This window comes from Condylura cristata, unplaced genomic scaffold, assembly GCF_000260355.1.
Source record: "Condylura cristata isolate star-nosed mole 26May11 unplaced genomic scaffold, ConCri1.0 scaffold00032, whole genome shotgun sequence".
Classification (NCBI taxonomy): domain Eukaryota; kingdom Metazoa; phylum Chordata; class Mammalia; order Eulipotyphla; family Talpidae; genus Condylura; species Condylura cristata.
Genome location: NW_004567133.1, coordinates 8851915 through 8875745, shown reverse-complemented (window position 1 = coordinate 8875745; position 23831 = coordinate 8851915). Strand labels below are relative to the sequence as shown.

Below are 23831 nucleotides of genomic sequence, written 5' to 3'. Positions count from 1 at the left end.
CCCCATGATCTTTTTAAAAGATTTTCATCACCCAAGCAAGAAACTTAGTCCTCAGTGAAGGTCTCCCTATCTCATGCCAACATCCTTACCCTTCTCCCCCAGCCTCTGCTGTCCTCTGACACATTCCCACAGCCAAGGCACCTCCAGTCTGTGTGAACATTTCATAGAAACAGAACGATATATTCTGTGCTCTTAGCTGACTCGCTCCTTCCACTTGGCATGCTTTGAAAGTTTATCCATGTGGTAGCATGTATTGGTGCCTCATTTTTTTTTTTATTTCTGAGTATTATTCCGTGCTATGAATACAACACATACTCTAATCCATTCATTGAGAGATGGACATTTGGGATGTTTTTATTTTTGCTGTAGTGAATAAAGCAGCTATAAATAGTCATGTACAAGTTTTGTTTGAATTCCTGTTTTCAGTTATTTGGAGTATATCTCTGAGTGGAATTACCTGGGTTGCTTGTTAACTCTGTTGAATTTTTGGAGGAACTTTCAAGCTGTTTTACAAAATAGCTGCACTAATTCACATTCCCACTAAAATATCTAAGTGTTTCAAGTTGGAAATAGATGTAAAATGATCCCTCTCATGGGCTTGGTTTGCATTTCCCTAAGTTGGTAGAGATGCTGACACTTTTTCATAGTATGTTGTTAGCCATCTGCCTGTCTCCTCTGAGTAACGGTCTACTCAGCTCCTTGCCCATTTCTCCACTGGGTTGTCTTTGTATTGATGAGTTGTAAGAGTTCTTCATCTGGACCCATACAAACTTCTTACAGAAATATGATTTGCAACAGCTATGGATTGTTTTTTCACTTCTCAATGGTGTCTTTTAACGCACAAAAGTTTTTCATTTTAATGATATCAAATTAATCCATTTTTCCCCTTCTGATCTGAAGTCCAAGGAGGAAGACCTGCATCTATGTTTTCTTCTTAGGATTTAAAAGGTTTCACCCTCACTTTTAAGCCTTTGACCATTTGGAGTGAACTTTTGTTTGTTGCGTGTTAAAGTGTCCTCTTCTTTCCTTTGCATGTGGTAGCCAGTTGTTTCAAGACCACTTGTTGAAAAGACTACTTTTTCCCTGACAGACTGTCTTAATAAACTTTGTTGAAATCAGTTGACTCTAAATATTAGAGTCTTTTTCTAGATATTCGATCCTATTTCACTGATCAGTATGTCTGTCCTTACACTGGACTGTCTCAATGACTGTGGTTTTCTAGTTTCGAAATTAAGAAGACTGAGTCCTCCAACTTTGTCCTTCTTTTTCAGGATTTTTTTTTTTTGGTTATTCGGGGGTAGTTTCAGTGTACACATTTTGCATTCCTTTCATTTATTCCTGAGTATTTTAGCCTTTTAATGCTGTTTGTAAGTGGAATTTTTTTTTAGTTTATTCTGTGTCTTCCTTAGTTCAGTTTTTATTTTATTTTATTTTTTTATTTTCTTTTAAAATGAGAGTGGGGTAGAGAATCAACTCTTTTTTTTAAGATTCATTTATTTATTCATACAGAACTGGGGTACAGGCCAGAGATGTGTCTGGTGAGAGGATTCACCAGAGACAGAGTGGGGCGCAGAACAGGCAGATCGAGGAAGTACACTGCTGAGGGGAGCAGGGGCGGGTCAGGAGAGGTCTGCCGCGCCATGTGGATCTCCTCCTCCCGGCAGGCGGGGATTGAACTCATGCAGAAGCAGCCTAAGCTCCTCAGTGCTGTGCTTTAACCCGCTGCGCCACCAGGGAGGGCCCCCTTAGTTCAGTTTTTATTTCCAATTTTTCCTCTCTGCTGGAGAATGCTTCAAATTAATCTCTTATATCATTCATTCAATGGAGGAAGATTAGGGAAATAATAATCCTCCTTCAATTAACAGCAAGCTCCAGATAGTGCTTTTAAATACTTTACATGTATGGCATGGAGGCACATAAATCTGAAATTTGCCCCAGGCCACCAAGTTAAGAAGCAGTAAAGCTGGGGCTTGAACCCAGCCGTCTGGCTCTAGAATCCACGACTTCAGAAGTGCTCTCCTGGGCCATCCTTGCTGCAGGAAGTTGGTGCTATTCCCACGGTCAGAGAGAAGTCAGTATCAGGGTCACATTGAACAAACAGTTGTTGAGCATCAAAGCTTTTGGGGGAAATATCCACTCCACCTCTCAGAGGTTCTGAAACTTACAGAACCTGCTCTCCTCCCTCCTTCCCTCACCCCCCCCCCACCTCCACATGCAAAATCCCAGGCTGAGCCTCTTGAAGCTCTGAGAAGCCCCAGTGAGGGTGGGGGTTGGGGGCTTCCTTCTCTGAGCCAGACAGGCAACTGGTCACCCAGCTTTGCCTATAACCAAGTCTCCTGGTCCTATTGGGGGTGGAGAGGGTGGTGGCCTCCCCTGCTACAGACCATTGCTGCTGCAAGGTGCCAGGCTCTCTGCCATCACCCGGGGAGGGTCTCCCCGCTGAAGCCCCCAGCCCCACGCAGGCTGGGGAGAAAGTGCCCCAGGAACATGAGGTGGCTGTTCAGAGGACAGAGCTGGGCATGTCACCCTTTTGTTACCCCTTTGGGCACTGTCACTTTGACAAGCTCAGCCTGACACAGGGACATTAATTTTTCATGCTGCCCTGCCACAGACACACAGATTTGTTTGGAGGGATGATAAATGAAATGCAAATGTGGCTGGAAGCCCAGCGCTGAGACGCTGAGACTCCGGGTCACAGCCCAGGCCGCGTCACCCCGCTGCCTCGCAACACCCCTGGCTGCGGTTTTAAGCGTGCCCTAGCCCTGGCTCAGGAGTGAAAGGTGACGGCCCAGGAGAGGAGGACAGGATACTTGGTGGGTGGCAGGAAAGTTGATTAAGAAAAATTCCCTCCCTCCACGGGGCTTCTGATCTCTTGTTTATCTTCATTTGAACCTTCCTGGGTAGATGGGTTTTAATTGCCAGCCCCTTCCATTCCTTTTCCGGAAGCAGGCAGGGCATAAATTATAAAATAAATAAATGATTAAGAAACATCTAATTATTGTTATTAGTTTCTTACTTGAAGGTACTTCCAAGCTGCTGCTTATTAAAGTCATTCATCAGGGAGCCGCTGTGCCCTTTCTGCAGGCGCTGCTCCGGGCCCGCGCGGGCCTGGCTGTCTGCTTCCACACGCGGTGCTTAATAAACGCGGGGAATATTGATGGCCGCGAGTTCCTCCCTCAGCCTAAACTCCAGCGTGATGGATGGACGCTCCCTAAACATGGCGACTATTTCTCCGGCCATTCATCAGCCCCACCGCAAACACAGGTGTCAGCGTGCCACGTCAGCCTCTACCCGCCTCCCCCGGCGCTGCGTGGGGCGCGCAGCCCGCAGTTCCCGCACGGGGACCTCATCAATTTTTCATGTGCTGCAGTCCCTTGACTGATTAAATATTTATAACAATGTCATTATTTACCAAACAAGCTACCAGGCTTCGTCCACGGCCCCCAGAGCCAGACTCCTAAGAACAGGCGGCAGGAGCCTCCCTCCAGCGCTCCGCGGACTCCGAGAGCCTCTGGAGCAGAGGGGTGGCTTTCTCGGCCTCCTTCGAAAAGGTTCTCCCAGGCTCTGGGAGAGGGGACATCACGCTGCTGGAGACCACGGCATGATGAAGCTGAGGGCTCCCCCACCCTCGCTGGTCTGTCACCCTGAGGTGGGAGCCTTGTGGCTGCTCTGGCCCACTCCCAGAAGACAGGGCAGGGAGAGGCTAATGCTTCCAGGTAATGGCAGCGGCATCACGCGCAAGAAACCAAGAACTCACTCCACGGAGATCGCTGAGCTGCTGCAGGTCCAGGCGCTTCTCCCGGGTGGAGGGGTCACTGTGTGCCAGACACTGGGGGAGAGGGACTGCTTCCCTCTTGCTCACTCCCTGCCAGTACCCACGCAGCCATCCCCAGTGCTGACTGGACATGCCAGCAGCTCCTCCTTTTCTTCTCTCCTATAGCTCATCCATAGGCAAGTAAGCAAGATCCCAGTCCCTGGGATATGAGAGGAAGTTTTCAGATACCGGGAGTGAGTCTGAGGAATATTGTCCTCTCTGGTCAAGAGACACAGGCAGAGAAAGGCCCCACCTTCAACTAGATGCAGTCAAGTTTACAGAATGATGGTAGCCAGTGATGCTAAATCTGAAGACATATTTGCTAATAAATGGAAGGCTAATTTGCTGAGAATGGCAATAAGGTCTTGGCCTTTGATGACACTGTTAAGGCTGTGGGCTGCCCTGCGCATGCCCTGTTTCTGAACTTAAGTTAGGCTTTTACGAAGCCTTTTTTTCACCAGTAGAATACCATAGTAATAAAGATCCCTGCAGGCAAGAGTCATGGATGGGTGCTAAAATTAATGGGCCAAAGTTTGGGAAGAAGCAGGGTATTTGCACTAACTATCTTCCACAAGAGTTATTAAGGACAATGGGAAAACAGGAAGTTTACAATGGAGGAACCAAGAAAATGCCACCTTAACCAAGGGACTAAACATCACCAGTCGTAAGTCATTTAGTCAGTGTCACTTCCCTCCGCCCCTGAACTGAGGAGCATCTTGCCAAAGATGTGACCCTCAACCTAACCATGACAGTGTGTGAGACAACTCAACATTCTCAATAATAGTTGGCCAATGCTCTTCAAAATTGTCAAGGGCATTAAAGACTGGTCTGTCAGACTGGAAGAACTAGAAAGCTGTAACAATTAAATGTAGGGTGGGCTCTGGGACTAGATGTGAAATCTACAGAAAGCCTGTAATTTAGGTAATACTATTACACCAGTTAATTTCAGCCTTGATAATTGGACTAGTCATATAACATGCTGGCATTAGGGGAAACTGGATAAAGAGTATATAGTTCTTTGAGGTAGTTTTGCAACTTCTAAGTCTAAAGTTATTTAGACTTATTTAGACAATTTACAAAAAATTGAGATAAGGGTGCTGTACTAACTTGTTCAACAAGTAGAAATTTCCTGAGTTTACTATAGTAAAAATTACTCAGAAATAAGAACTTTATACAACTTAGAGGATCGCCCTCTGGTAACTGCAGACATGCACTGATTATTAAATTTCCTTATTTAATATAATATAGAGTATTAAGGCTTAATGTAAAAAAAAAAAAAACCCAGAAACTTTGAGGTACTAGGCCTATGTCCATATCCAAGATCTGCCACTTATTATCTATGTGGTTGTTAAAGAAGTCATTTGCTCTGTCTCCGTATACATACGTAAATAACTGAAATAATGGAACTTACTTTGGCTGGACATTGTGTCACTTAGAGCTGAAAGCACCCTAAGGAGGACGTCCCGAGATGGGGGAAGGACTTGCCACCTGAGCACCGAGGGTGAAGAGCATTCCTGGCAGAGGAAACAGCAGTGTTGCGGGCCTGTGGGCCAGATATTGAGGCCTCTGTGTCTGAGATGAAGGAAGAGTGATGGCAGATGGACTTGGAGAAGTGGACAATCGGATGCAGACATCAAGACACCATGGTGGCTTACACCCAAGTGTTATCAGTGGGGCAAAAGAGAAATGGGAAGATTTAAACTTAATTGCAGAAAGTTTGTGAGTAGATCTGAGGTAAGAATGAGAGTTAATGGGAAGTTTATGGATCCCTGAGTTTTGGAACAAGCAGCTGGGTGGATGGGGATGCCATTTACTGAATCCTAGAAGAATAAGGGAGCGGGGGGGAAGGATCAGGATCAATAAATAATGACTAAAAAGTTTCCAAGTCTGATTCATAAAATGCAGGATTAAAACCAATTTTTAAAACCCACACCTAGGCCCAGCTATAAGATGGCTCATGAAAAAGACAGACATCTCAAATCATTCAGGAGGGAAAAAAAAACCTTCTTCAAAGGAATAGCTTTACAACTAACAACTGACTTATCAGCAGGAACAATAAAGGGCAGACATTGTGGAAGAAAAATGAAAGAAAAGAACTTCCAACCTAGAATTCTATTCCCAGTGAAAAGAGCCTTCAAAAGCAAAGGCAAAATAAAGACATACCCAAACAAATAAATACTAAAAGAGTGCATGAGTAGCACTTTTCAAAAGATACTAAAAGGAATTCTTCAGTGAAATGCAGGGAGGAATAAGGAACAATACAAGTATGTTGGTAAACCTAAGTGAACATTGGCTTCCAATATTAAGGACATTGTGAGTGATCTGGGATTACAGAAGTGTCTTGTGTATACGCAACAAATACCAAATGGTGAAAAGAAAAAAATGGAATGAAAGTGTCCTGGGTTCCTTAAAGTGTAAAAATTAGTTTGACTCTTTAAGTGAAAAATGCTCATTGAAATCACAAGGGTTATCATTAAAAGAATGAATTATTAACAAGTGAGCAGAGGTGGGGAAATGGAATTTTTAAAATGCTTGATCTAAGAGAAAAGCAAGACAGAAAAAATTACAAAATGGGTGAAACAAATTAAAAAAATTGTAGGGTCATAGAACAAAACAAATACATCTGTATAATATATTCAGTGTCAGTAAACCAATCACTCCAATTAGGCCTCCCTGTGATCGTGTGCAGATTAACCACGTTTTATAGAATTTTAGGTATAGAGAAACACACACCCAAGTTTGCTCTGCTTAGAAGTCATGGGACCAGAATTTGAATCTAGCAGCCCACCCCTAGGACCTGAACAGTTACCTCTCCAGATGCCTCCCTCATCCATCCACCCACTGCTGCCTTAGATCAGCCCTCCTCAGGCAGCACCCAGATTCCTGCCACAAACTCCTAACCAGGCTTGCTGGGACCATGTTGTTGCCATGGCGACCATGCTAATGCACGCTAGATCTCATCTTTCTCCTAAATTAAAATCTTCCTGGACTCTCATTTACTTCAGAACAAATGCAGTAGGTCATAAAGGGTGCTTCTATGGGGCCTCTACAAATCCTTCTCGCATTCACCCACTGCTTCCTCCTTTCGAGCCCTACGGCCTGTGGCAGTCCCCGTCTGGAAGTTATGCTCTCACGCCCCTGATCCCATGTTCACCATCATTATTACAAATGGCGCCCTGAGATGCATCCCTGTGGCAGGCACTGTGCTGAATGCTTACGTGTAAGCACCCTGCTTAACCTTCACAATGCTACAATGCAGGTGCTGCTCTCCATTTTCTAGATGGCAAGATGGATCCAGAAGGACTTAGTGATTACCCAAAAAATCCACTCTCCATTCAGTCAATATCATGTGCCTGGCACCCTCTGAGGAGCTGGGAAAAGATCAGTGAACAGAACAGCAGACGTGCCCACTCTCCTGTGAGCTCATTCACAGACTGTGGCAGTGGGTGATAAGTGCTATGGAGAACACGAGGGAGGAAAGCGAATGGGAAGCGAGCTGAGGCACTTTGGAAGGGTGGTCAGGGTAGGCCTCTGGGAGATAGTGGCGTTTGAGTGACAGTGCACCACAGATCCGCTGGGACAGACAATGCACAGAAACGAGCAGGACAGGCACATCAGAACACCAGAAGAGTGCAGGAAGGAGAGAGGCGATGCCTGGGGAGCACTAAGTACGTGGCAGTACTTAGCGACCAGTTGCCGCCAATGAGCTGGCAAGAAAGGCACCAAGTGCCACAGTGGCAGGAAAGGTGCGGGCGACACTGATCATTCAGTTATTTAAAAACAATCTTCCAAATTTTAAGAAGACAAACAAAATGATCCTCAAATCTGCAGGGCAATTAAATCTACATTTTTTGACACGCACACTTCCAGGCATAATGGAACTTCACTAGTCAGTGGGGCTCATGGTTGAACACTTCACAGAACCTAAAGCCAGTTTACCATTTAGATGAAAGCAGTTTGTAACTGATGTAACAGGTCTCATGGTAATTCCCTCATTTCAGCAAATAGCTGCTGTGATGTGTGTTCTTATTCTATGGAAAATGAAGACTGGTGGTCTTATTTAAACAGACCCCTCCTCGCTGACAGCGCTCTCACATGGTATTGAATGACAGTTCCACAGAGGATAAGCATAAATGCTCTGGACTTTGAAAATACAGTCGACAGTGATCTTTAGTGCCCCCAAGTGACCAAAAGTGGTATGACACCTTGGTAGGCTGGCCTAGGCTGAGGGGTGAAGACTTCCAGAAAACCGACTAGCAAACAGGATGCTTGACAGTAAATCTGGGGGGCAAGAGCGGGCCCAGACAAGGATGGTCTTTTTCTACTGTTAATCCCTCCCATCATGAAGTTCGGCAGAAGAGAGAAATATTGAAATCAAGTCAGAATGTGAATCCTTGTCCAGTTCCATGCTTTAGGACAAAATGCCTGAAAAAGTGGCAATAACCATCTCTAGTTGTGAACATCTAAGTACAGTTGGGTTTAAAATTTTATGCATGTATTATCTGTATCTTTTCTGTAATGTTGTTTCACATAATACCTTGATTTAAAGCATTTTGTTTAGATCAGAGAAAGACAAACACAATTTTGCTTAATTCCCAAGGTTTGTGAACAAAAAGATTTAGGGTAGCAAGGGGAGAAAGAGGAATATGGCTTGGAGAGGGCATCATGTAATAAATTTATTATATTTTGTTACATTTTCCACTTTTCTCTTAATTCCAACTGTATACTATATAATCAACTGCTGTTCCAGAAATAAAACATTTTAAACATAAAAATAGAAATTCTGCTTCTTGAAAGTGCGTACACCTTGAATAAAACATACAAATAAATAACAGACGTCAGTGGCACATCTCATGCACTTGATCTAAAATAATTTAAAATGTATGATACACTTTTCTTCCAGCCTCAAGGAGAGACGTCCTGCATTCCATGACTGCACAACTAAAGAGGAAAATTACATAACTCACCGAGTAGTGCATGAAAATACCAAAGCATTTTGTGTACAGCAATATGACATGCAGCTTTTAAGACAGCTATAGAAGTTCCAGTGTAAAAACTGAGGAGTTCAATCAAGAACCGACTTTTGTAATGGGGCCTAAATTCATTTTAACCAGTGGCGAGAGGCACAGTTGGTGAGCAAACCTCTAGGGAAGAGAAATAGCTGAGCCTCCGTGGAACGTCTGCTTTGGAAACACCCCACTCACTGCCCCCATGTGGTGTGAAGACCACCGTGTAGAATAGCACCTGGGATTGCATATTGCATTGTGACTACAACAGGGAACCCACCCTGGCTGGGCTTTCCAGAGGAGCCATTTCCAACTTGGATTTTTACTTCTTTATTCCTTGAAATGTTGAAAATACCAAGTTCTGTTTTGTTGTTTTTTGTAAGCCGCGTGATGCTGAACAGGCAGAAACCACCCTAGCAGCACAGCAGACTACTCTAAAGCTGTCGAATGCATTCAGCTCACCACAGATTAAAACTAAATTTCATTTGCCTCCATAAGTAACATAAGACTGCCAATTTTTGGATATTATCTAATATTTTTACTAACATGAAAAAATACTGAGTATTACTAAAAAAAAAAGACTCCAAATAAAATGTTTCACATTCATTTAAAACTGAAAACCATTCTTAAAACCACTGTGTGTATAAAAATGAAACTCAGCAGCAACCTGGGGTTTGTTAATATACAGAGACAACTGCTCTATCAGAACAGGGACAGCTTTCTAAGGTCCTTGAAGGCATTTTCTAACGCAGGGGCGACGTCCCTGCTCCCCCATGGGTCTGGACATGCCACACACACCCAGGGGAAGGACACAGCCCCAAGGGTCACCCAATTGCTCCAGCCAATCAGACCACTGATGCCCCATCCAACAGCCAAGTGCCAGCTGCCCACAAAATGCTCCTCCCAAATCAGGCCTTGGAGTCAGAAAGACCCCTCATTTCAAACTGGAGGTTGTTACCAGAGTTCGCAAGCTTCTGTCCCGTCTGACAAAACGGAGGGCTCAGCCCCACCCGAGGATTTCCTACAGCGGCCGAGGGAGAGCATGGCACAGCGGCCCTCAATCCCAGCTGCGTTAGGACCATGGAGGAGCTGAATGCAGGTCACTGTAGGGGTCCCGCACCCAGCAGGAATTACATCAAAAGCTTGAGAGTGGGTCCTGGGTGTTTTTAAAGGTTCCCTGGATGATTCTAATTAATCAGAACCTCAAGCAAGCCATTCGGAAGAGCTTTAGTTAGCATCCTGGGTGCAAGGGCGTGGAGATCTTAAGCGGCCACCCAGGGGTGGGATGGGTCTCCCATCTCCAGTCAGGAAACTGTTGTAAATGAACATGGACTGGACCTGGAACCTAATCTACACAAGACTACCATATACCCCACAAGTTTAGTTCAGGGGGAAGGCCCAAAGCTTCCTAAACAGCTCTAAGTCTCTACAAAAGCGTTTTAAAATTGTTAGCACTATTAGAAGCCACATTCTTTCTTGTGACCACAATAGGACCCTTGAAGATATAAAAAATTAAAATTTATAGAAAATGGCAGGTTTTTTTTTTTTCTTTTAGAACAAAATATCTTAGGAAAGTCTTCAGGCTAAATATAGTATATAAATCAGTGTGTTCAACGTATCCAATTCCACCCCCACTTGCAAAATACTTATTTTACACACAATCTTGCCAACAATGGAAGAAAAAAATCAGCAGAGAAACATGTGCAAAGCAAAATAATCCACATTCATGCTTTTCTATATGGACGAGTAAGCCACATTTAAAAAATTACAAATTCAAAAATAGAGCTTCACAATTTAAGAGTTGCCTCTTTTTTAAAAAATGTACATTTAGTCGTCTCTTAATTTGTACACTAGCTGCTTGCATAGGTAGGAGATCATGCTTTCTGGTTAGTTGGAGGCCATGCAACATCCTTTTCATAGCTTGGGGTTAGAAAAGAATCGGTCATGCTTAAAATGCAGCTGCAAAAACAAATACTTTGGAAGCTGACCCAAAGGCAGACACACTGGCGTCCACTTAAAGTATAGGATTCCCCTCAAAATATGTAGTCAGCTTGAGAATAATGTACCCTCTGTGACCTGAAAGGCAGCCTGCAGGGGAACCGCCACGTTCGTGTTTATGTTTATGATTCAGGCCCTGGCTTGCCAGCAAGTCTCGCTCTTCTCCAAGTGATACAAAGTTCAATGCGCCTCATGGATTCTATTTTACTGGAAGTGTGCTTTTGATGTGCGGACGCTGCCAAATTCCGACCCAGAACCTGGTCATTTTTGAATCCAGTAAGCACGATCCCAGTGGCAGAACCGACAGCCGCGGCTGTGGCGGGTCAGCATGCAGTGTGACGACACTGTCACTCTTTTTTAAATGAAGTCAATGAGCTTCGCTCACAACTCCTCTCTGCTCACCGCTCTTAAACACTACCGCTGTTTCCTTTATATACCGTTCCCTATTTTTCTTGATGACATTTTAAGAATGACAATTTTTCTCTCTAACCCCCCCACCCCCCACCAAAGAAATATCCCCGCCCCAGCTCTTCCAAACATGGATGACTAGATTCTCATGAACAGTGACTGTGATGCGACTTTGACCCCCAAGGAACAGAGAGCTCAGTCTGAAAAGTGGATGAAGAATAAAACAACTCCAAAGATGAAGGGCACTTTTGGTTTCCAAAACATGACAGGCTTGCTCCAGAGGTTCCCGAGCCTTGGCCCATTCACCAAGAAGCGTACCTGCTTCCCGTTCCGGAGGCCCACAGCCCCTCTAAGGACATGATCAGCACCCCCAGGTCACCGGCTGTGCTCCCCGGGGCTGCTGAGCCACATCAACTCCCGAAGCTTCCAGCTTGCCTCCACAAGCAAAGCCGGCCCTCAACAAATGCTCGCCGAGTGAAATGAATGAATGAAGAAAGGAATGAATGAAGGAATGCGGAGCGGGATCACAAAAAGCCAGATCAGCCTCACAGCTAACCGCAGTGTTACTCCCTAGGGCAACCACGTCCACCATCTCTGCCACCCAGCGTAGGAGGTATTTCCCGTAGGCTGCTTTCAGGATTACAAAATACAAAAGGGGGAAATGGTCTTGAGATGGCATGAACTTAACAGTTTCTTTGTGCTTCTATATTATAGGAAGGTTTAACAGAGACAAAGCCTGCACAGAGCTTTCTTAAGGAATGATGAGTCTCAGTGCACTGGATGTTTACAGGAAAACACATGAAGAGTGAAAAGTTTCCTTAAAGCAAACAAACTCTGCAGACACAATACTACTGCTGATTATTTTGTGCATACCAGAAAATGAGTGCTCTGATCAGGCTGCCTGGTTGACTACCAGAAACCCAGTCCTCAGCAAACAACATTTAACCCAAAATGCATGCAGATTCATGGTTCCAAATAGCAGCCAGTAAGTAAACAAAACACACCCCAAGTTCCTAACACATCAAAAAATGAACTGAAGAAGTAGTATTTCTTATAAGGTATTTCTCGGGTCAAAGAGCACCTCCAAACTTCTGAGCGCAGTAGGTGCAGCTTGCCTTAAAGCTGCACCTAGTAGTTAAAGATGTTTAACAAGAAGTTTCATGGTTTTCCAAGCACAGAAATATCACAGCTTCAAGATGCCTAGATAATGCCATTACTTCCTGAATTGTCCCCCCTTTATATCTGAAACAAGGACTAAACTCCACAAACATACAGTTTAAAGACACTGAAATTTTATTTCTGGATCCCATGGAAATTTAAAGTAGTCTATAGTTGTTGCTTTTTTTTTTAGACACAAACATAATGGAAAATCCATTCCTGAAGGGTTCAAGTATAAAAACATTTACCACTGTGAAAGTTAAACCGCTTTCTCTTAATGCTTAACTGATTAAAATCCCGACCCCTCCATGTGCCTATTAAAACCCTTTGTGTAGTCAAACTATAATTTCTATAACTGCTTCAGACAGATTTCAAATTTCTTTCTTAAAGAAAGAGGAAGTGTTCAAATTAAACAATTCCTGGTATCGCTGATGCTCCCCTTTGTGCATCTTTTCCAGGAAATAAAAGCAATACAGTAAAACTAGCAGTGGCTGAACACTGAGGGGGCTGTCCGCGTGCCTTGGGAAGCTGGGACAGCAGCAGCAGGCAGCCGCTCCCGCAGGGGCGGCGAGCTGCTCTGGGGACCAGACGCTGCACGGTGAGCCGGGTGCCAGGGAGGAGCCAGCGATGGGCCACAGGCTCCTGCAGCGTGAGTTTCATGGCGCCCTACGGAAACTTCACCAGGCTGAGCATGTAAGTCTTAAATATTCCGAGGACCTAAATTCCAGCTACCCCTGCATCAATGGCCTCCGGACTTGCAAGGGACCTGCTAGTGCTCAAAACAGCAGCAAAATAAAATTAAGTGACCTACTGGAAACATTTCCCGAGAGGTAATCATGGAATAAAAGAGAAAAAGAAAAAAAAGGCAGTGCAGAATTTGTGGCTACGCACACGTGTTGTTCTGGTCACTTCACACCCAGCAACACTGAGAAGGGAGATAGATCACAGTGGGTCTGCGCGCCGAGGAGACAAGCCCGACACGTCTGCAATTTACACATTAAGTCAGTATTTAAGAGCCTATGAACGCCGCGTGCTATGTATTTCATGGCAGCATGACAAATGCAATTCAGAAAGTCAGGAACATGACTCTTTTGACCTTTAAACAAAATACTGAGAAGAGGGGAGCCTCGGTATGGTCAGCATCCCTCCAAAAAGTTTGCAAGACTATCAAGCTTGCCTATTTGTGAGGCATTTTTCAGGTCCCTTTTTCCTGAACAAGCAAGGCAATTTGCACTGACGATGCCAGGCAGAACATGCTCCAATCCTGCTTATGAGCTCTGGGCCAGATATCAAATCTTCAGCACAAAGAAGAAACAAAGGAGTTAGTGAAAGCAGACACCAGCCAGACTGACAGGAGGGTCAGATGTGCGCGCTGCTGTGCCGCATGAGGCTTCCACCCCGCCACCACTCCCGGGTCTGGGCAACCTCTTTCCTCTCACGGTTACAGGGAAGAAACACACCAGTGCGCCAGGCCGCGGCACACACAGCACAGCATGGAGTGCTCCACTCGTAACTCAGAGAGGACGACGCCACGGAGGACAGCAGAGATTCACACATCCGCCTCAGGATCCACGTTTCCCCTAGGAATCTCTCAAAAGTGTTAGCCGTTCCACTGCCTTTCAAACCCCCCTGGGCCTTGGCCAGCAAGCCTGGAAGGGAAAAAACAAGTTAACCACTGGTGACTGGCCTTCTGGATCTCTGCCGCCTCTGACACATATCCCCAGGGTCACAACTGCTCACGGTACAGGCACCTTTGCAGACACGCCGGGCCCGGGAGACTTCCAGCACTCCAGACTTGCACCTGCGGTAGGCGGAGAACCGACAGCCACCACGGGCCAACTCCCTCTTTGACCCTTTCACTGACACACGTCCGTGTTAGTCTAGCTGAGTATATACCTGAGAAACATCAGTGATAAATATTGCCCTTTACAAAGACTGGTAGATGGGGCCAAAGTGCAGAAAGCAACAGTTTTCCCTCAGTTTTTCATTGTTAGTGTCAGTTTTTAGAGCTCCTGGTGCCACATGACAATCTGTGGTGAGGATAAATCCTGCTGAGATGACACCCAAGTCAAACAGTTCATCCTCCTACAGAGCACATGGATGACAGCTTAACTGGTTCACAGGTTTCAAAACCCTAGTGTCCAACGAAAGTCATTAGCGTTCTCTAGAAAGAAATATATACAATTGCTAGGGAGAGTCCAGGTATTGTCTACAATAATTCCAGTTAGCTTGGTATCAATATGCTTTGCCTGTGGCTGTTATTTGGTTCAATGGCAGAATAAGGCGACGCTTTCAACAATTGCAATTGAACTCTTCCACACACACACTCACGTGAGCGCGCGCGCACACACACACCAGGCACATGACCCAAAAAATACAAAACAAAAGCAGAGAGGGCTTTGATGGGGAGGCCCTAAATAAATAAACAATAAACATCTTTACAGATAAAACACTGGGGTTACAGGAGTTATCACTGAGGTTTCTGAGGAGGCCGTGCAGGGGTTTGCATGCTGGAAGGTAACTTTTTTGAAGATCTCTCAGCAGACTGCCTGCCGCCAGGAGATGAGGGTCCGCCGGAATCTAGCTGGGAAGACTTGGACTTGCGAGCAGACAGCAGGGAATGTTTAGCAGAAGTGGAGTCTTTGGCAACAACCAGCTCTTTCCCAACTGCATGTGTAGGAGGCTGCTGGGAACCTGGGGGCTGGAGGCCTTTCTCTGCCTTGTCGTCCATGGCATTCTTACAGACTGACCTGAGAGAGCCCCCGCCGGCCTTCTTAGAGAGCAAGGCTGTCTTGCCAAGATCTGTCGACCGCCGCGTTTCCTTCTGTCTCAAGGCCGATTTGAAGAAGGACAGCCCCTTGTCCTCTGACTTGCTGTCCCTCTTCAGTCCAGCCTTCACGCTGGTGCTGGGGGAGCGCAGACTGGCCATGGAGGAGCTCCTGACGTGTTTCCCATCCCCTCGGCCCTCCCCAACTCTGGCCTGGCTCACCCTCGGAGAGCTGGGTTTGGAGCTAGAGAGGCTGGCTCTATCGGAGGTCAGGCTCTGTCTGGAGCCCTCTCTGCTTAAGCTCTTGTCTGAAGTCCTGCTCTTCCCAGGAGGGAAGGGGCCCCGTGCGGTGGGAGCCGAGGCTTTTTTGGCAGATGTGGAGCAAGCAGCATAAGTGAGGGAAACAGCTGACTTCTGCTTCTGGGGGGAAGGAGACGACATGGAGTCCTGGGACTTGGGGGAGGATGCCTTTTTGGGTGGGGCAGGGGAGGAGTGCCGTCCACTGGCCCTGGAAGAAGAAGACTCTGTCTTGTTTCGCGAGCGGGAGGACTTTAGAGAAACTTTTACAGGAACAGGAGAAGAAGGGGATGTACTTGAAAGAGATGATTCCTGACTTGCCAAGACCGGTCTCCCCTTCCGCAAGCTTCTGTCTGGCTCAGAAGGGCCTTTGGAACCCGGGGATCTCTTGGTTGTGCTCTCTGGTTTCTTGGTGACAGACCCTGACTGGCTCAAGGGTTTCACCTCTTTGACAGGAGAGCTGTCTACAGAATCGCTCTGATCCACATATGCAATCTGATTATTGTTATCGAACGGGTCAGAGACGAGGGGCAAGCAGTCCCCTTGTGCTGAGTTCTTGCTCTGTGTATCTACAACACTGGAGGAGTTCGCTTTGCGGGTGTCGGATTCGTCTTTGAACACTCCCTCCATGACAGCCAGAGGGGCCCGACCCACAGTCTTGTGCTCGCGTCGACCGTGACTATCGCTGGGCTCCTGGTAACTGCTAGAAAGGTTCCTCAAGCTCCCGAAGCATGAGATGGAGACCTTGTCGTCCACTGCCTCCCCGATCTTCTCCAAGGTGGAGGCAGAGGTGTGAATGGGAGAGTCCCCTGAGAACCGGGACGGAGAACTAGAGCGCATCTGCAGCTTAGCGGACAGGGACCAAGAAGGTCTAATGCAATTTTCATTGACGGCCAAGGGGCTGGTGACTGAAGATCTGGCTGACAAGCTCTGACGCTGAACACTTCTCACAAAGGGTCGCGTTGAGAAGCCCCCTGGATCACAGCAAAGAAAACTGTTAAATGAAACCAACAGAATGTTCTGGCAACATCGTACGAGACTGAAGCTGAAAGGAAGGAAAGCCTCATGGAAAGGCAGGTGTGTGGCCCTCTGGGCCAGCCATGTGTCAGGTTAAGGAAAGCCAAAGACTTCAACATTTCTACAAAACAGGCACATTCTAACTGGGGATCTGTAATTTCTCTGTACCTTCTTGGCCCACATCAGAAGCAAGCAAGCTTTTTCTGTAAAGACCCAGAGTAACTATTTCAGGCTTCGCAGCTGAGATACTCAAACTGCCATGCAGCACGAAGGCAGCTATAGCCGAATACACCCAGTGGCATGGCTGCAATACAGCGCTGCACACAATGAAGGCAGGATCTGCATTTGGGCTGTGACCTGCAATTTGCCCGTCACCCTCCACTCTGAGAACCGAGTAAAATCTTCAAAGTCCTGGCCCAGCAAGACACCTGGCATTCCACAGCTGCTCAGCAAGTGTGATTGAGCTTCTTCAGCTGACTGAGGGCGGGCATTAAGCATTCAGACGTGAAGTCCTTAACCAAACTTCACAAGTAATGAGAGGTCCAGCTAGCAGCATCACCCACATTCTCTGTTCCCCACTTCAAGCCACATGTGGGCATTGTAATGATTGTAATTGCACAGTGACTACTGACTATAAAGGTGGGACAGTGCAAAGAACTAAACAGGCAACACACTCCTATCCTAAGTGAATTAAAATCTCCAAAGAAAATATTCTAAGTTAAATGCTGAGCTCACTGTACTCGTGGCTGTGGTATTTATAAAGCCCTCAGAGAGAGGTTCTGTGCTGTGGGCAGCTCCCGGCATCCCTGCCTGGCAAAGGCGACACTTCAGAGAACAATGACTTCACCAGTGGTCTAAAAATAGACTGGGACAAGCCACATTGAGGCTTACTGTTAAAAAGACAGTGAATTCCAGGTTAAAAGACTGTTGAGAGTAGCCTGTACCTAAACAAGCAAAATCGATGGTCAGTTTCTCCTAAAATGTCAGGACTAGAAGTAGCTTAGTGCAAGCCTCCAGCCTGGTGCAAACCAAGAGGCAACAAGCCAGAGCAGTGGCTGAACCCTCAGCGCCGATCTCCCCTTCTGGCACTTGCCTCCCAGCTCCCGGCTTGCTCCTCCATTTCATGTGCTCAGAATGGGCTGTCACCACTAGAAGCAGATCACAGCGACGGGAATGCTGGCGAGGAAGGAGACTCGCTGGCAGAGGAGTCTCCGTGCTCATCGCCAAAGCTGAGCTCACCCTCCTCTCCTTCCAGCTCTCAGGAGCTCTGGATGCCTGGTCCTTCCCCACCACCTGGGGTCCTCATCAGAGCTAGGGGCTGCACTGCCATTACTCAAGTGGAAGGTGAAGGTAAAAACACAGCTCAATTTTAGCAGGTTTTCAAAGCTTTTATATGGCAGCCTTCTTCAGAATTCCTAAAAACTGCCTTTAAAGCTTTTGTTCTAGGTACCGCTGTACATAAAAGAAAACAACTCAGATCCTCTGAGGAAGCAATGTGATGGAAAGGTGAAAAGCCGAGAGTCGGGAAGCTTTCATGCCAGGCATGGAGACTCACCACTGGTGGCCCGGGGCCAATCATGATTTTACCACGTCCCCTACAACAGCTATTTTAAGGATTTTAATAAGCACTTTGGGAAAAAGTGCAAATTATTATACAGAATTATATAGTTCCAGTCTGCACATTTGCCACCTTAAAGGTGGAAAAACAATTTAGTGGAAGGGAAATGTCCCAGGTCAGAAGAAAAGCAAATGAACACCCCATTTAGATAAAATGTTACTATTATGACCATAATCCACAGTCTGTGACCCCCTTTACATTCTCTCACAATCTTTGTGGGACTCAGCTCCTAAATACGAGGGACTCTGTGTTATGGCCATGATTTCGCATTTTGGAATCACAACACGAAATGCACACCCACCGTCATCTTCGCTTCTCTCCCCCATCATCTCCACGGACTCAGAGAGTGAGGCCAGGGAGGTACGTCTTGAGGAAGCTGCAGAGGTCACGCTGGCTTGCTTGCTCCCAGGGAGCCGACTCACCCAGTGTTCGCACAAGGACGAGCTTGTAGAGCCTTCAGAAAAGAAAGCAGACACCGAGGTCAGGCCAGCACGCTGGGCATCCCGTACGGAGAAGCTGCGTCTGTGGGGGGTATCTGGCCCTCACCCAGTAGCCAGCATCAAACCCTAGACCCCACATTGCACCTGCTCAAATATCGATCTTGTTAAGATGAGAAAAAGAGGGCCAGCGCCTACATTCATCTGCAGCAATAAAAGGCAATGATGGGGAAGAGACTTCAATGTAAGCCCAAGGCTTACAATCCGGCGTGAGAACAGAGTATGAACGATGTTCATGCAGCTTCACTCTGCAAATGCCTAGTAAGTGCCTCCATGCCAGGCACTGTTCTAAGAACTCGCAATAACACTCCTGTCACAAAGAGAGAAAAGAGCAGCTCGCCTGCCCGCCTGTGACTATGCAGGTGCCTCCTCTTTGTTGGCCTTTTTCTAAGAAACCCGTCCTCCTAAAAATGTGGAAAGAGAAGAGTGAAGAGTTCAGGTATTTCCCTGGCCTCGCAGTTTTGCAGATTTAAACACATATGCGCGTGCACACACACACACCCCGTATGTCTTAAATGTGTATCAGAACAATGGAGACCATTCTTGGAGCTGACAAGAGACCGCGGTGCGGCCTCACGAGGGCGTGATTTCTGGAGAGCACAAGGGAAGGCAGCAGAGCCCTGGGGCTGCTGTGTCCTGCTAGCCCTGTGGCTACTGACACGCAGGTGTCCCTGCTGGAGCCTGATTCCCAGCAGGGTCCTCCTTTTGGGTTCTTCAAGCTTCCTTACCTCTGGCAACCTCTGGGACGAGCAGGGACTAATAGGCCCAAATCTAGTCACAGTGTATCTCGGCCAGTCTGCTGTGAAATTCTCTTAAGCTCTGTGAAGAAGCACATGGCCCCTTGCTGGGACTCTGTTGGCTGCACCCCACTGCATGTGGGTGCTGGGGCCTGTGCTGATTACGCACAACAGGCCAGATTCCATTAAGCTAACTGCAGTCATCTAATGTCATTATAGCCTTCAGATGCAGTAATATATTCATTCATCTCTCGTTCTCTGCCTCTTCGAGGTGGGTTTTATTGGGAAAAAGACCTAACTCCAATGCACTTGTCCCTTTATAAAAAGCTTCAGCACAGACTTACCAAACCAGATGCACAAAACAACCCACAAGGGAGCCGTCATTGCACCGGCGTCACAGATGTCACAGATGGGAAGCGCGGTGGGACCGGCTCCGAATAACCCCCGCAACTGTACAAGCCAGAGCTACTCTAATTCCAAGCCCGTCACTCTCGCTTCTCTCAAGAGCGGCGAGCACACAGCTCTCCAGCTTGCCCGGCCACCAGCGCCCACCCCGGGCGCCTCGGCCCCATGTGGACTCTCCCTGGCTCACAGCTACCGGCAGCCTGCCCACATGTCCTCGACTGCAACCATCCTGGTTTCCAGATCCAATGCAAAAATGTGAGAGTTGTGAGGCCTCCTGCAGTTGTTCTCTAGGTCACTAACTACAATCACCTGCTCCAGAAGAAAAGTGCCCAAGCACCGCATCAGCCTTACCCGCCACGGAGCTGTTGGCCGACCACGAGGGAATCGCCGTCCGCCTCTGGTAGAAGAGGATGTAGGCCGTCTGCGTGCACACATCCTCCTCTGACAGCTGCTGCACGTCGCTGTCGTCGAAGCAGTACCACAGGCCGTCCACGGAGTTCTTACAGAACGCTGCCAACAAGACTTGTCGTCAGTACCAGGGATGGTGGGGCTGCCCCCCCCCCCAAGACACCATTCCTGGGCTCATGGTAATAATTCAAGAACATCTGAATGTTCTTGTAGTTCACAGGGGAATGAGAAAAATCCAAATTCTATGACACAGGCAAAGTGGTCACAGAAACTCCAAACGGATGAAATTCTATTTAATCTTAGAAAACACAATACATCTAGTCATTTAAATCAGTCGGTCTCAGCAGGGACCCCTACCCCGAGACCCTCCCCAGGGGACAGCTGACAACGCACAGGGCATTTTTGAGTAGGGTGCTGCTCAACACCCTACAATGCACAGGACTGCCCTGCAACAATTATCCAGCCCCAGTATTAGCAGTGCTGAGGTTTAGAAACCCTCATTTCAGCAGGTTGAAACATTTTAGTGTTTATTAGCAAAAAAGTAACAGAAAAATAGTGATACTTAAAATTGCAGCCGCTCCTAGCTGTGTTTAACACTTATGTGCCAAGTATCTCACTTAATCCTTTGAAATTTGTTGTTGTTATTTCCACTTTACGGAAGTTCAAGAATATGAAACGGGCCCAAGGTCACAAAGCTGGCGAAGGGAAGGGTGAGCTCATTTCAGGGTCACCAGGTACCCAACTTGCACCAGCACCTCTACCCGCCCCAGCTTCCCTCAACAATGGCACAAACATTGCTCGCGGGAAGTCCCTGGCAAAGAGAACACTGAGCACATGAATGCACGCGGCCTTCCCTCCTGTTCAAACCTCGGCCTGAGAGAGACAGAAAGCATGTAAGTACCAGCAGGCACATACAAGGCCTCAACGATCATAAAGCCACATCATAAAGCCTTCAAGGGGCGTGATAAGTTTGATCCACAAAGGCACATTCTTATGACACTTTCTAAAAATACTTATAGGGGTGAGAATAAATGAGTGCTAGAATATTTAGCTGAAGACTGGAACAGATTCAAGAAGGCCTCAGGGGTAGGGCACATTAAGGTCCAGGAGTAACTCCCTCCACGCTTCTAAGTAAGAAACCCACGAGACAGAAAAGAAACCAGGTGAGGAAGAGCTACCCCAGAGAAGCCTGGGAAAAGAGCAGAGTAAGAACCTACAGCCTGCAGCAATGAACACACTGGAACCAAAGGAAGAGAAATGAGGCAAAAACAGCAGATGGAGCAGGGAGGTCAGCACCTGCCTGGCGTGGTGTGGGAGCCTGCCTGATGGTCAACCCCCGGCTGCAGTGGGCGCAGCTATTCTGGAGTGGGAGTGGGTGGAAGGATTGGTGGGGAGCACACCCGAGAGAAGAGACGAGGCAACCTGGCCACCGACTCCAGTCTGCTCTTCAGGATGAGCTGGCCTGCACAGGCTGCACAGCGGCTCGGTGATGCATTAGTGCTGGATTTACAAAACAGTTCTATAGGCGTTTCTTTCTACTACCATTTTCTGAAGTGTTTCCTAGGCCAGTGCTACGTAAAACTGGCTCCCAGAACACTGCCAGTCTACAACAGGGTCAACACCAAAACTGATATAAGTGTTTAAAAACTTAACACAGCAAGTCTCTCAATTACATATGATGTTTAAGCCAATGTGATATTGCCATGAAATTTTGGTTTGTGGAAGACTGAAAATTTAAAAAGATAAAAGGTTCTTTATTGGACAGTTTGAGAACTCCTGTCCTAGAATCCTTACCCAAGTTACTGACACAAGCACCATGTGATTATAGCCAGAACAAGTGCAACTAGTTATCATTAACTCAAAGTGTTCTCTAAACTAAGACTAAACATTTTCATATGCTGGAAACAGAGCTGCATGGCCACAATGCGGAGTATCTGCAAACAGCTAAGGAACAGGTTCTGTGAGACAGACATGGCCCCCTGTGGCTACAGATGAGGTCACCAAGTTAGGGTGTGGTTAGCTGCCAAAAGGTCAGAGCTAGGGAAAGGGGCCCAATGTCTAACCCAAGCTTTCACTAAAGTGAACTGCCTACAAGCTGTGGGGTTTCAGGCATTTTTCAAAACCTATTCTACACAAAGGGCAAGATGACAGCTAAACTCAGGAACCATTCTAGACTTCTCAACAAGTTCTTGCTAAAAACTGTGTAACATGCCAGTCTGTATTTTCCTAAGAAACTTTCACAAATGGAAGAGGCATTCTTTACCCCAGCTAAAGGTGGAGGAACACCAACGAGGGGTGCTGGCAGAGACATTACTATACCAGGCAACCAGTGAATGAAATGAGCTCTACATTCCTTTGAATTCTACAAGGTCAGGAGTAAATAGGTCTACGACTCAGTATCAGAGAAAGATGTTTTCCTAGTGGATGCACAACAGGTGTTACACATGGCCTCCATCAAATATAAAATATGCAAGATGTGATCTATGGTATTATCAGAACCAAACTACAGGGTAAGATATACTAAAACATCTAGCTTTAGTAGATGTTAACTTTGTCTTCTATAAACCTGGAGGATTTCTGAATTTCCTATCTCCTCCCTAAAAGAACCTCCAAGGGCACGTGGAGGCAAGGCAACTTCTCCACGGCAAGACCTCAGTGCTGGGATCACTCCCCTCCTGGGTAACTGTACCTGCCCGAATCTAAATATCGGATGAACTTGAACTAAGTGTTTCGAGAACAAACGACTGTTGAATCCAGTCACAGCCCCTCCCCCCCCACTGGCTAGAGGGAAGAGCAGATTGAGGTAAGTGCCAGAGCGAGGCGGAGCGCAGGGGACAGGCTTCTCATCTTGTCACTGGGGCTTTGAGAGCTAACCGCTTGGGAAGAGTCTCAGGCTTGTGAACCCTCTCTTCCACCGCCCCTACCTTTATGGATCCCTGGCAGCACGAGTGCTGTCGCAGAAAACACAATGGATGAAGGAAGTCCCTCACAAGGACACGTATCAACCCTGAGGCGCGTGAAGGATGCAGAAGCACCAGCACTGGCCGCCCAGACAGGCAACTGCATCAACACCGCAGCACCCCACGCAGACCCCCAAGCAAGAAGCCACAAAGCTCCCACCCCCTCAGTGTTCACACATGCTCTAACTCAGCAGTGTCATTTCTGAAACTCAGTCTCAAAAACATACAGAAGGCAAATGAACACAAAGGTGTTCGTCAGTACTAAGTTCAAAGTAAAAAATCAGAAAGGCGTTTGTTCAAGAACAGGGGGCGATTATATAAAACTATAGCATTGTACCAAAAGAATATTCTGGGATCATTAAAAATCACATGAATAAAAATTGAGACTGTGGGCTCTCCCTGGTGGTGCAGCAGGGTAAAGCACCACATTATGAAGCTCTCCAAGGCCACCGCAGCATGAGTTCCACCCCTGGCCAGGGAGCTGACCCACATGGCGCGGCAGACCTCTCCTGTCTCATCCGCTGCTCCCCTCAGCAGTGTACTTTGTCAGTCTGCCTGTTCTGCTCCCCACTCTATCTCTGGTGAATCCTCTCATCCCACACACCTCTGGCCTCTACCCCAGTTCTGTATGCATAAATAATTAAATCATTTTTAAAAAACTGAGACTGTGTCAAAATATTCACATCCCAAAGTTAAGTATAAAGACTGGGGTGCAGAAATGCATGCACACACACCACCTAG

The 23831-nt window shown here is 46.8% G+C and overlaps 1 protein-coding gene across 1 annotated transcript in view; it reads right to left on the bottom strand.

The window, feature by feature from the left end:
- Window positions 1–8470: 8470 nt before the first annotated feature.
- Window positions 8471–23831, bottom strand: part of USP31 (ubiquitin specific peptidase 31) — a 72057-nt gene continuing 56696 nt past the window's right edge. The window contains exons 15-17 of the mRNA XM_004692071.2: window positions 20074–20232; window positions 18385–18537; window positions 8471–16422 (exon numbers count right to left, since the gene is read on the bottom strand). Of these exons, the coding sequence (XP_004692128.2) occupies window positions 14855–16422; window positions 18385–18537; window positions 20074–20232 (1880 nt within the window). The 3' untranslated portion in view covers window positions 8471–14854. The remainder of the gene's footprint in view (window positions 16423–18384; window positions 18538–20073; window positions 20233–23831) is intronic.